The sequence below is a fragment of the Somniosus microcephalus genome, chromosome 16 (assembly GCF_052327205.1).
Source record: "Somniosus microcephalus isolate GS21.2 chromosome 16, FLI_Smic_1.0, whole genome shotgun sequence".
Classification (NCBI taxonomy): domain Eukaryota; kingdom Metazoa; phylum Chordata; class Chondrichthyes; order Squaliformes; family Somniosidae; genus Somniosus; species Somniosus microcephalus.
Window position 1 is genome coordinate 74,217,238 of NC_141002.1, and position 14,132 is coordinate 74,231,369.

The window sequence follows — 14,132 nt, forward strand, 5'->3', positions numbered from 1 at the left end:
TGCAGAAAGTGATGAGCAGCTGACACTTGTTACACTGCAGATTGGAGTATTGTGCTCCTATCACCAAGCGGTAGCTTTTTCAGAACACTTAAAAAAAAAAATTTGCTTAAGTTTGTAAAACATCCTCGGGGGAGGGGGCATTTCAACAAACCACCTGAGCAAATTTTAAACCCAAATTTCCTTGCTGGAGTTACACTTCACGTGGGGAGCCAGCGCCTCACAACTTGAGCTGTCTCCGGGAAATCCCCTCCGTGCCTTTTCATTCTGTGCGGAGGGGTTTCCTGTACAGGCTGCACTGTGTGCAGTTCTGGTCGCCACACTATAGGAAGGATGTGATTGCATTGGAGAGGGTGCAGAGGAGATGCACCAGGATGTTACCTGGGCTGGAGCGCTTCAGCTATGAAGAGAGGCTGGACAGGCTGGGGTTGTTTTCCTTAGAGCAGAGAAGGCTGAGGGGGGACCTGATTGAGGTGTACAAAATTATGAGGGGCATAGATAGGGTAGATAGAAAGGAATATTTCCCCTTAGTAGAGGGGTCAATAACCAGGGGGCATAGTTTCAAGGGAAGGGGCAGGAGGTTTAGAGGGGATTTGAGGAAAAAAAATTTCACCCAGAGGGTGGTTGGAATCTGGAACACACTGCCTGAAAGGGTGGTAGAGGCAGGAACCCTCACAACATTCAAGAAGCATTTAGATGAGCACTTGAAATGCCATAACAATACAAAGCTATGGACCAAGTGCTGGTAAATGGGATTAGAATAGACAGGGCTTGATGTCCGGCGTGGACACGATGGGCCCAAGGGCCTCTTTCTGTGCTGTATAACTCTATGACTCAATGACTATGGCCTTCCATTTTGCCATCTTCGTCTGCCATCTGGACACGCCTTGGTGCACCATCTTGCTGTCTGGAGGAGGTGGGGGTCCCCAATGGAGGGCTCTCTATGCAGGAATCCTCCCTTTATCTATTGGGGACTTGGCCTGGAGGGTGTTGCACGGAGCAGCCCCATGCAATAAGGTTTTAAGTAGGTTCACGGACTCCCAGGCCACCTGCCTTTTCTGTGGCCTGGAGGAGTCCATGTTCCATGTGTCTATGGAATGTGAGAGGTTGCAGCCCCTCTTTCATTATTTGAAGGGGCTGCACTTCAGTCCCACGCTCCTGATCTTTGGTCACCCGGTGCAGTGGGGAGCGGGTGGGTCGGGGGACCTCCTCGTAGGTCTGCTCCTGGGCCTGACCTAAGTGGCCATTAACTGGTCCAGGCAGCGGGCAGTTGAGGGGGTCGTTTGGCCCGTCTGCCTGCCTGTCTTCCGCGGCCACGTTTGCGCTCGGGTGGCCCTGGAGATGGAGCACGCGGTGTCTGCCGGCACGCTCGAAGCCTTCCGCGACCGGTGGGCACCACAGGGACTGGAGTGCATCATCACCCCGGACAACCAAATTTTAATTACATTTATTAAGTTTCCTTTAATGTTTTAAGTTAAGTTACAGTTTATTTGTTTTAACCAGAAGCGTACACACCATGTGGTGTCAAGCCCGAGTTAGATGGTCCTCCCAGAAGGGTCTCATTCCATTACACTTGTGAGTTAGATTGGGACCTGACTCCAGACATGTACTGCAACTATGCCTTGCTGCATAGGTGAAAGTGCTTGACAGGAATGAAATAAATGAGAGTATAACTGTTCCTCAAAGAGTTGCAATTGAAAGGACATTTACAGACAATAGCTAGATCAATAAATAGAAATATAAATCTGCAAGAACACATAATAAAGACAGCAATAAGAGAAACTGGCATGCCAGAATAGGCTTGATGGCCTCCTTCTGTTTTGAAATGTCTGTGATTTACAGATAAGAGGTACATATAAAACAATAGGGGCATTTATAATAGTCATGGGTGTAAATCAAACAACAGGGTTGCTTAGGGTACTACCATAGTGTTGCTGAAGTTGCATTATAAATCTACTCATGTCCTTAGTTGACCGTGAAGGGGAATGCTGTGGGACCACCTGGAGGAGACAGTCTCATACAGTTTGGGTTTCTTTGGGGTTGAGACCGCAGTGAGGTGTGTTGTATCCGTGTGTTAATGAAGACCCGGAAAGCAGGAGTTGATTTAACAAGTGTTTACTGAACAAAGTCTGGAGGTGAACTAAACTATACAAGACACTATACAGGCTTATATACCCGAGTGGTCACTACCGGTACTACAGTACACAGGGGCCTCAAAAAAACATAGTTCCTCTTAAAGGTACATACACCACAATTCCTCCCCTTTTAGATAAATAGTACATAATATTTTAAGTAATCATTAATTAACATTTTTACCAGAACAATAATCTACACATTTGCTGAAGTTAATCAATTACAAATTCAGTCTCTCTGGAGGCTTCCTGACTCGGTCCGGATAACGCCTCGGTGGTGTAGTAGGTTTCGGTGGTGTAGTAGGTTCTTTTGGCAAGGTCGATTCGGCTTGAATGCCAGTGTCGGGTTCATCTGGTTCCAGTATCACCGGATCGGAGGTAGATACTATGGGTATCTCTGCTTCATCATTAGGCGTATAGAGTTGTGGTGTAGGTTGTCCCTTTTCGGATGACTCTATGATCTGGTCAGCATGGCACCTTATTATGCTTTCTCCAATGTCCCCGGTATACATCAGCGGTCCTAGTCGTGTGCAAATAGTTCCAGGCTGCCATTTCTCGGTACGGTAGTCCCGGGCCAAAACTTGTTGACCTATCTGGAAGGTTCTAGTTGGCCTTTCATTCATGCCTTGAAATTGCCGGTTCTCTACGTCCCTTCTGATGTTTGGTTTGATCAAATCCAGCCGGCATCTTAGTCTTCTATTGAAAAACATCATGGCGGGGGTTTGGTTTGTAACCACATGTGTTGCATTCCTGTACGCAAACAAGAAGTTATCTACCTTATGTTGTAGATTTATGTCTTCATTACCCATGGCCTTTATAGCCTTCTTGAAGGTCTGGACAAACCTTTCAGCTAATCCATTGGTGGCGGGATGGTATGGGGCGGACATGTAGTGCTTAACCCCATTGTTTTTTAAGAACTTCCTGAATTCTTCGGATACAAATTGCGGTCCATTATCAGAACAGATCTGTTCAGGCAGCCCATTCCTGGCGAATATGGTCCTTAATACTGTGATGGTTTTTTCCGCGGTGGTGGAGGACATCTTTATTACCTCCGGCCACTTGGAGTGTGTATCAACCGCGATTAAGAACATTGAGTCCATAAATGGACCAGCAAAGTCGATATGTACCCTTTGCCAGGGAGATGAGGGCCACTCCCATGGATGTAGAGGGGCTTGTGGTGGGGCGTTTTGGACCTTCTGGCATTCTAGACAGCTCTTGGTCATTTCTTCGATGTCTCCATCGATACCTGGCCACCACACAAATGCTCTGGCTAAGTTCTTCATTTTCACTCCACCCAGATGCCCCTCGTGAAGCTCCTTTAGCACTTTATCCTGGAGTTTGGGTGGAATCACCACTCTGGATCCACACATCAAGGTTCCTTGGCACACTGACAGCTGTTCTCTTCTTTGCGAGAATGCTGGTAACAGTGGTTCGCCATGTGCTGGCCATCCCTTCACCGTTAAATCGTAGACTCGTGAGAGAGTCGGGTCATTTCTCGTTTCCTTTTCAATGGTAGAATTTGTCACTGGTAGACATTCAACTATGGTCGAGTGGAACATCTCCACTGGGTCCACTGTAGGTGCCTCTTCTACCGTTGGCAACGGTAGGCGCGATAAACCGTCAGCATTCCCATGCTGTTTTGTTCCTTTGTATTCTATGTCATATTGGTGTGCCCCTAGGAAAAGGGACCACCTCTGTAGCCTTTGCGCTGTCATAATGGGAACGCCCTTTTTAGGGTTGAATATGGAGACGAGGGGTTGATGGTCAGTCAACTAGGTAAATTTTTGTCCGTGTAATTAATGGTTGAATTTCTTCACCCCCCACACCAGGCTGAGTGCCTCCCTGTCGATCTGGGCATAGTTACGCTCAGCTGAGTTCAATGAGCGTGACGCAAAAGCTATCGGCCGCTCCGAGCCATCAGGGAATTTATGTGATAATACCGCTCCCACGCCGTAAGGGGATTCATCGCACGCCAGTCTGATTGGCAGTGATGGGTTGTAATGAGCCAACACTTCCTTGGACGTGATCAAGCCTTTGCATTTATGGAAGGCACGTTTACAGTCTTCGCTCCATTTCCAAATTACTCCCGTTTGTAGCAGTGCGTTAAGAGGGTGCAGAACCGTTGACAAGTTCGGTAAAAATTTATGATAGTAATTTATTAATCCCAGGAACGACCTTAATTGTGAGACATTTTCAGGCGCTGGGGCTTTTACGACCGCTTCAATTTTTTCAGGTGATTTATGCAATCCTTCTTCGTTAATGACATGGCCACAATATGATATTTGTTTCTGGAAAAATTCGCACTTGGGGCGATTTGCTCGTAGGCCCCGTTCTCTCAGCCTTCTGAGCACCTGCTCCAAATTGGCAAGGTGCTCGTTGTCGTTTTCTCCTGTTACAAGGATGTCGTCTAGGTAGCATTGAGTCCCTGGAATCCCTTGCAGTACTTGCTCCATAGCTCTTTGCCAGATAGCTGAAGCTGATGCTACTCCGAAAACTAGCCGATTGTACTGGTACAGGCCTTTGTGTGTGTTTATCGTGAGATACTTTTTAGAGGTCTCCTCAACCTCCATCTGTAGATATGCCTGTGCCAAGTCAATTTTGGTGAAACGTTTCCCTCCGGATAGTGAGGCGAAAATATCTTCTATCCTCGGAAGAGGATACTGTACCGTATGAAGAACCGGGTTTACAGTCACCTTGAAGTCCCCACAGATGCGAATTTTTCTCTGTTCTTCAGATTTATCATTATTCAATGTTTTCTTCATGACCGGGACGATGGGTGTTGCCCACTCGCTCCAATCTACCTTGGATAACACGCCTGCTTTTTCCAAATTCTCCAGCTCTGCCTCGACTGCTGGATGAATTGCGTATGGCACCGGCCTTGCCTTAAAAAACTTTGGAATTGCTGCATCTTCTGCTTTTATTGAGGCGGTGGCGCCTTTCAGGGTTCCTAGTTCCTGTTGAAACACTTCTTTGGCGTTAGCCAAGATTTCTTTTAATCGTCCAGGGATGATGTAATCATCATTTTTTTTCTTACTGGTCACCGTTAGTGCCTGAATGGAGTGCCAGTCCAAACGTATCTTTCTGATCCATTCACGTCCCAACAATGGTGGACCACCATCTTGCAGAACGTATAAATACAACTTCTGTATTTCCTTGCCGTTGTATACAACAGGCACCCTTATTTTCCCTCTGGGGTATACTTTCTGCCCCGTATATGTCTTCAAGATAATGGATGTGTCTTTCAAAGGTATATGCGGAAATAGCCGCTCGTAATCCCGTCGACTTATGACGGTCAGAGCTGATCCTGTATCTAGCTCCATTTTAACTGGGGACCCCGCTATTGTGAGGGTAACCCAAATGGTCTGGTAATCTTCTTTGGCAATTACATTATGTAATTTGAGACAGCTTAGTCTCTTGTTTCCGGAGTCGCTATCGCTCTTCTGGTCTTCGGAGCTACTGTCCGTCATCATTTGTACCTTCCTGTACTTTTCCTTATTGACCTTTTTACTGTCAGCGGATTTTTTTCCAGAGCGGCATACACGTGCAATGTGTCCCATCTTTCTGCATTGCCTGCATGCTTTGTCCTTGAACCAGCAGTCCCTCTGGTCATGGGTGGATCTGCCGCAGCGATAACATCTCTCGAAACCCCGTGTCATTTCATGGGTGCCGAAGTCCTGTGGCTTTTGCTGTATCTCTGCAGCTCCTCTTGCTGCTGCTTCGTATGATACAGCCACACTGAAAGCCTTGTCCAGTGTCAAATCTTTCTCAGAAAGTAGTCTTTTCTGTGTTCCTTCGCTTAGGAGACCACAGACTAATTTGTCTCGTAGAGAATCTGCCAGTCCTGCCCCGAATTGGCAGTGCTTAGACAGCTTTTGTAATTCGGTGAGGTAATCAGCGTTACTTTCGTTCTTGTGCTGATTCCTCCTGAAGAATTTGAATCGTTCCGCTATCAGCAGTGGTGTTGGGGTTAAGTGCTCCTGTAGGATATCAACAATCTCCTTAAAATTCTTGTCCATCGGTTTGGCTGGAGTGATCAAGTTTCGTAACAGCCCGTATGTTCTTGCGCCCATCAGATTTAGAAGTACCGATGCCTTTTTATCATCCGCTACTTCATTCGCCTTGCAATATACCTCCACTCTTTCCACATATGTGGTCCAATCCTCTGTATCACTATCGAAAGCAGTAATATTGCCAGTTTTAGGCATCCTGAAAATCAAAAATGGCGCCTCCCGCGCTTTCTCTTCTTCCCTGTCGAGTCAAGATGGCGCCTCCCGTGCTTTCCGTCGCTGCCGCTGCTGCCAACGCTGTTCTCCGCGTTTTAAAAAAAAATTACGTATATATTTTTAAACAGTTTCTCCGTCACTCCGTCGGACTCTCTGGGACTTTCCCCTCCCTTTGCTTGGTCCGAACGCCGACCTGCTTTGCAGCGCCGGCCGTGTCCTGAGTGCTCCACCCTTTGTCTCTGTTTGCTTCTGCCTTACGACTCGCTGACCGGCCCCGCTGCAGAGCTACCCGATCGAGCCGCAGCCCACCACCCAGGAAGGATTAGTGCAGTACCTGCCACCAGCCCGTTTAGCTGATGAAACCACAGTTTTTTTTTCTTTTTTTTTCTTCGACCTTCGTCTGAGGAATCGACCTCCTTGAGGTGCTGCCGAATTGCAGGTAAGTTCGTTTCTAACTCGTCGCCACTGTTGTATCCGTGTGTTAATGAAGACCCGGAAAGCAGGAGTTGATTTAACAAGTGTTTACTGAACAAAGTCTGGAGATGAACTAAACTATACAAGACGCTATACAGGCTTATATACCCGAGTGGTCACTACCGGTACTACAGTACACAGGGGCCTCAAAAAAACATAGTTCCTCTTAAAGGTACATACACCACAAGGTGTTAAACCTTATTTCAAAAATCAAATGAAATGGCTCTTCCTGAAAGAGTGGTGCATTATAGCAGCTTGGGGAGGAGGAGGAATTTATCCTCTGAATTCCTTTCTCTTTCCCTGTAGGGAAGTTCCTGGCCTTTGCTTGGCACCTTATTTTGACGGCACAACTGAGATCATAAACTTGGTGGGTGCAAACCCTGGTTCTATCATTAAATAGCATTGAGCATTTTGAAGTGAACTAAAGGCACTAAATGGGAATCAACAGTTACATTGCCAATGTGTAATTTGCACGTGTGAAATAAAACACTGGTTGTCAAACAAATTATTGTTCATGCTATAAATAAATTTTAACTAGAACTTTTTGAAGCTATAAAGCAAATACAGGTAGAACGTCCCGAATCCGGCAACCTCGGGACCGAGGCTGAGCCAGCTTTCTGTTTTTTTCCGGACTTCGGAACGTGTTTCTGATGTCCGAAGTCCGGAAACGCCCGAGCCCAGGTTGCGATATCTCCAGACTTCGGACATCAGAAACACGTGCCGAGTCCGGAAATGCCTGGGCCCAGGTTGCGCTTTTGGTAAGCCTCCCTCGGGGTGTCCGGATTCCAGAATATTTTACGGATTCCGGACCCCTGCCACCAATCGTCCCGGATCTGGAACATTCCGGATTCAGGAACTCCGGATTTGGGATGCTCAACCTATACAATGAAAGAAACATTTTAGAAATAATTTGGGATGTGTTGGGATTTATCTTAACTACTGAATTTTAAAATTTCATGTTATTCTTGACCATTTCTGCAAAAATGTAATAATTCTTTGGACTTCCAGGTGTTTGTCCACAAGATTGTCTCAATGGTGGCTTTTGCAGTGAGGATGATACATGTGACTGCAGTGAACGTCAAGCTAATGGAAGTCGTTGTCAGACTGGTCAGTGCCAGAATACGTTGTGGGGATATTTTAGAACTGTTGCTATTCTTTGAAAAAAGACACTTAGAAGACTACTTTAATTCATAATTCATTACCATAGTAATGAAGTCACATTTGTGTACTGTCTCTGATTTTTTTCTAATTTCAGGAAAACAGATGAAATCTTTATGCATCAATAACATTGAAGCCACATTTGTTCCATGTAAAATTACATGATTTGTGTGATGTAATTATTGATAATTTTACATTTAATGAGTTTATGTGACTCAACCCTTTGAGCTCAGGCAAACTGCTCACCCCAAAAACTGAATGAGAGGTTTCATAAAGTAGACATTAGCGCCAATGGCAAAAATTACTTTTCAGTCCCAGCAAAAAGACATATAACTAAATATATCAACTTTTATTTCTTTAGTTCCAAACCATGGCAAGAATCGAGAAGGAATCTGCAGATCATGGGGCCAGTACCATTTTGAAACCTTTGATGGTCTCTATTTTTATTTTCCTGGAAAATGCTCTTATATTCTTGCAAAAGACTGTAGGACAATAGAGCCCCAGTACATGGTGGAGGTATGGTGTAATTGAGTCCATTAGAGCAATTACTCTTTCGATGTCTTGTCACACAGATATCTTGGTCTCATTGCTTTGTTGTTGTTTCTATATATTCAGGTCCATAACAGTGAAGAGTGTACATCTTCACACTACTCTTGTTCAAGATCTATAAGCTTGTTTTTTCCAAATGAAGAGGAAATAATTATTCTGGGTCATTCGGTTACAAAAGGAGGAATCAGGTGAACCGCCCTATAAAAGTTCTCATTAAAACTGTATATATTGCTGAGAGAAGGAGATTTCTGCTGTACAAATATGTAGTCAAATGATTTGTGAAGTTTCTGAACACCCAGTATGACCACTTTGTGTCACAAACCTCTGTCTCACTATTATAGACTGTATTTGCTGTTTACAAATATCTTTATCTCCGATTTCCAGGGATTCTCTGCGGGGGGGGGGGGGGAACGGAGACACAATACAATAGGTAGAGGCCCATTGTGCAAATGCCAAAGAGGTGGAAGGAAGTGTTGCTGGCCCTCCCACCTCTTCTTGCAGCTGTGGAGCACCCTTGGTAGTGGGCTAGTGGTGAGAGAAATTGGCCCTCAAATTTGCAGAATTTCCTCTATTTCCCAAGGAAGGTCTCTGCTATGTTTGGTCCTGTTACACAGAAATGGGTTAATAGAGCTTATAGAGGACATACCTTATTAAAAAGTATATATTCTAGGAGTAACTTGTTCTCATAACAAATACCAAATTACAGTGGGTAGGTGGGTCAGGTGACACACGGTACTGTTTCTGTATTTGATATTTGTTTTATTTGTTTCAATTTATTTTTAAAATTTGTATTTGAGTACTTGCTTCAGCAAAGGTGGAACAGTCTATTTAACTTAGTGCAGTAATATTGCCTGACACTTGGAACGGCTGTAGCACAATGTCTTCTTCATTCTATGCTAGACAGACATTGCTCCTATGGCACATAACTAGGCCCAATTATTGCTAAGTCTGGTATTTGTTTTGCACATCATATTTCAGATGTCATACTTCAAAACATGACACATATATATACAAATGTTTGTGTTACACTTGCAAATTATATTAATAAAACAGCAACAAATCACAACTGACCTGGTAAGGAACATGTGAATCAAAAGCAATATATAAATCAAAAGTATATTATTTCCAATGGGAAACTACTAAGGACAATTTAAAACAATCAAATTCCAGTATGCAGTCATCAAAAAGTATCAATTTAGAAAAGAAGGGGAAGCAATTAAATTGTTCCAAATATTTGTTTGAAAATCCTTTTGGCCACCATCTTGGACTCTGCCTAAGCTAAGAAACTTATTAATGGAAATAAGGTTCATAAGCATAATCTTGTGGAGCCTGTGGCAATCCTGGCCTGTTACAACATTTTGCTGTGGTTGATGTCAAGTGGTAGGCAGAAGTCTTTGGTGGTCCAGCCCAAGACTCAGGCTTGGATACCTGGTGTGCTCCACATCTGCTAGCTAGGAGGGCAGTATGTCTACTTTTATTCCAGCATATCAGCTGTCCAGTGAAACCGAGGCTGAGGAATTGGAAACTCTCAACCTGGAAGCGTCCTCTTCTGGCCATGTCTTCTCTCATGTAGGGGACCATGTTTGGAATGGATAGAAATTCCAACTCCAATAGGCACCCTTGGAAACTCCTGTCTGATGTCAGGATGGAGGGAGGGGAGAGGCAGGAAAATTGGCTCCAATATTTGCAGATTTATCTCTATTTCCCATGCAAATACTCTGGTATTCTGGTATCTTTGACCCTGTTACCCAGAAATGGATTGAGTCTATCGGGGGTACCCTGTTAAAGAGTCAATATTCCAGGAGTAGAGGCGGGGATCTGGTCCCAGCCCAATTTGTGGGCCTTCTGCTGCAATCTTAGGGGCCTGGCATTGTAAACATCCCGGAAGACCTGCAGATTCTCAAGATTCAAGTGCACTCCAGACTATACATGATGAACACCACTGAAGATCTGCTAGTTACTATAGATCTTAGTAGATCTTAATTAGTTGACAATCCAAAATGATTCATTCCTATGCAACGACACTGCACCCTAATAAATTAAGAGTAATATACGTGGCGTTGCTATGTTACATTAGCAGGCTGATGTCAGCTGGCAGTTGAATGCTGTAATGCTCAATATATGTTACTCAGTGGATTATTGATGAGTTTCATGGTATAAGTAAAAAGTTGCAAATTTGACATTACATTTTTATTAAATGCTCCTTTAGAAGTTCAGAGAAATAGACTGTTTTCTTACTTTAAAATATTGTGTGGTATTGTTGTTCCTATGCATTATTTTAATGAAATCATTAGAGGTATTTTCCTTTACAATCATTGTAAGTTGTTTTTTAAACTTTTTTTTTAGATTACCATTGCCTCAGACTGTTAGGCATGCATTCATTGAGAGGCTAGCTGACTACATTCTTGTGAAAACAACTTTCGGATTTTCCTTGGCATGGGACGGATTTTCTGGTGTTTATATCAAGCTTACAGAAGAGCATAAAGGCAAATCCTGTGGTCTGTGTGGTAATTACAATGGAGATATGTCTGATGATCTCAATGCAAGTTATAGTAAGTAATTCTTGGTAGTTATATTTTCCCCTTCATTATATCCACATCCACATCCCCACTGTTTCCTTACAGAAGATAACCATCTAACCTGTTATCACTCTTGAGTTGGCTGCTAGGAAATGTGTGAGATTGGATTGACTTGTGCTCTAATTTATTCCCTTCCGCCTCCCCTTGTGTTTATTTATACAAAAAAATTATTTGTAGTAAGTACAGCAAGTAAGTACATCCTTCCCTGTGGCGCCTACCTCATCGGACTGGCTAAGGTTCAGAACTTAACATGTGGGGAAATCACAGGAGAAAGCCTGCATCTTACAACTATGTGGTTGAGGTAGATAGTGCACCAAGTTGACTTTAAATTCAATGTTAATAGATTATTATTATTTTTTTAAAGCTGTTCCATTCTATTGGTCATATAAATACATTAAAACGCTAGATTGAAGCATGGTATGGCTAACACATTGGCCTGAAATTTGCAGTCAGCGGCGAAGTGATGGTGCTCGCCGCTGACCTCATAAAAAGCTGCCCACAAAGATCTCTGTGGTGTGAATTTCAGCTCTCGCGACCTTGGTTTGAATCTGGTGCCAAATCAAGCGAATCTCCAGCGTTCAGTAACAGTGATGTCATCAAGAGCTAAGCAGCCAATCACGTTGAAGGATTCTCACAGACAGCAAACCAGGAAGTAAAATGCACAGATCATAATTTACATTTTATAAATTTTACAGAGAGCGAAATAAAGATGGGGACATACACATAGAATTAAGGTAGAAGCTGAAATATCATAAACTTAAAAAAAAGATATTAAAAGCCGTGTAATTCTTATCATATTAATTGAAAAATGGTGACATTCCACAAATATAGAATTAATTTTTAAGGGCCAGAACGGTTTTTCAGCAGTCAATAGGCCATTAAAAACCCAGTTACACCTCTTTCAACAAGCCTTAACTTTTTTTTGAGGGGGGGGGTTTAACAGCGATATTCCAGTGTAATAGGGGAAGTATTTGCCAGAAATTATGATTTGGATTGATTGCCGCCTCCGGGGAGTTCCACATTGTAACCTGTGGAGGAGCAGGGAATGACCAACAGCAACTTCTGGAGTTCAGTGTTTATCTGCGCAGGCGCTGATTCCAGAAGTTGCTGTCACTTTCAGAGGAGTAATGACAGTGAACACTGACAGTTTCGCCGTCATTATCACAGCAAAATCCGGGCCATTCAGTTAGAATACTGGGACCTATGTGGGAATGCTTATAGAACATATGCTAGCTCTAAGTGTTCGAACTTAAATGAATTTTGATAATGTCAGCTGAGTTCTTAGTGGGCACAAATCCACATCACAAAATTGTGGTAATTGACACAATGCCAGTCTCAGAGAGGTCACGGCTGGTGTGGAAAAGAAATCTCAAACAAGTGCAGTGCAGCGTGCTTTTCTGAATTTAGATGCAAAAAGTGAAGATAGTGCCATTACAAACATTGATATCCCTTGCTTTGATCATCATGAGAGTAGTAATTAAAAGAAAAAGCAAAAATATTTTATTTTAGAATGGGATGATTTCATGTGAAACTGTTGAATACCTTTTGTCGCTTGTGGGTTTTTACAGTAAGTTATGACTTTACACATTTAAGGTACTGTTTTGTTCAGTGTAAAATGTAAGCAGAATGAAATATTTTGTTTCCACTATATTTTAGTATAGCAAAAACTCTGTAGTGGTGCATCACGTCATCCAACCTGCTCTTGAAAAAGACCATAGTGTTTTCACCTCCATTACTCTACCTGGAAATTCATTCTGAGTTTTGATTAAGTGAAGAAATGTTCCCAGCTGTAGTCCTAAATTAGCCTTTTACCAGATTGGAATATCTCCTTGACCTACTTTTATGGCTTACCTTCACAGAATCACAGAATCACAGAAACCCCACAGTGCAGATAGAGGCCATTTCGGCCCATCGAGCCTGCACCGACACATATCCCACCCGATCCCCGTAACCCCTACACCAACACATATCCCACCCTATCCCTGTAACCCCACGTATTTAATCCCCCTAACACTAAGGGTCAATTTATCATAGCCAATCAACCTAACCCACACATCTTTGGACTGTGGGAGGAAACCGGAGCACCCGGAGGAAACCCACGCAAACACGGGGAGAATGTGCAAACTCCACACAGACAGTCGCCCGAGGCCGGATTCGAACCCGGGCCTCTGGCGCTATGAGGCAACAGTGCTAACCACTATGCCACCGTGCTGCCCCTTGAAGTAGAGTTCCAGATTTACCTTCTATATACCATTTTATTATTTTCTATACTCATAGAATCATAGAATTCTACAGCACACATGGAGGCCATTCAGTCCACTGTGCCTGTGCTCTGCCAAAGAACTATTTTTTTCCCCCAAATATTTATCCATTTCCTTTTCAAATTTATGAATTTTGCTTTTACCACTGTCCCATGTCCTACCAATTTTCTGCATAAATTCTCCTAACCTCTTCCTTTGTTCTTTTGGTGATGATCTTTTAGTTACTGATTCAAGGTTTGAAGGTCTGTTGCCAACTTTCCAGGCTAAAGAGCCCCAGGTTCTTTAATCTTCCCTCATATCTCAGTTCTTTCTGACCTCTGATGCTGGAGAGCAACCATTTATCTCTTCTCTATACTACTTCCAGCTCTTGAATATTTCCTGTGTATTCAGTAACTAACTAAACTTTAATTGTAAGAAAGCCTCTCAATCTACTGCTGTAATAAATGAAAGAGCAGGCATAATATGAGTTTAATCAAAGAAATGAGAGATATTTCTTGAGTAGATATACTACATCTGGACAGCCATATGGAGAGACAACAAATTCCTTTGGGTTATCATAATTACTGTAGATGATGGCGGTGAAGAGAAACATTAAAAATGCAAACTGCTATTTTTGTGATACCTTCCCCAGTTTATTTCCCCTACAAAGCTAACCCAACTCAGAGAGATCTCAATGAACAGAATCAGTAATATCACCTGGACTGACACACCATGCAGTACATTTGGGGTAGTATGAGAAAGAAAATCTCCCCAGTTTGT

The 14,132-nt window shown here is 43.2% G+C and overlaps 1 protein-coding gene across 1 annotated transcript in view; it reads left to right on the plus strand.

Annotated features, from left to right (window-relative positions):
- The window catches only part of otogl (otogelin-like), a 237,127-nt gene that overhangs the window by 4,327 nt on the left and 218,668 nt on the right, over positions 1-14,132 (plus strand). Inside the window, exons 2-5 of the mRNA XM_086009727.1 lie at positions 7,835-7,933; positions 8,346-8,500; positions 8,600-8,721; positions 10,880-11,085. Coding sequence (XP_085865853.1) covers positions 7,835-7,933; positions 8,346-8,500; positions 8,600-8,721; positions 10,880-11,085 — 582 coding nt within the window. The remainder of the gene's footprint in view (positions 1-7,834; positions 7,934-8,345; positions 8,501-8,599; positions 8,722-10,879; positions 11,086-14,132) is intronic.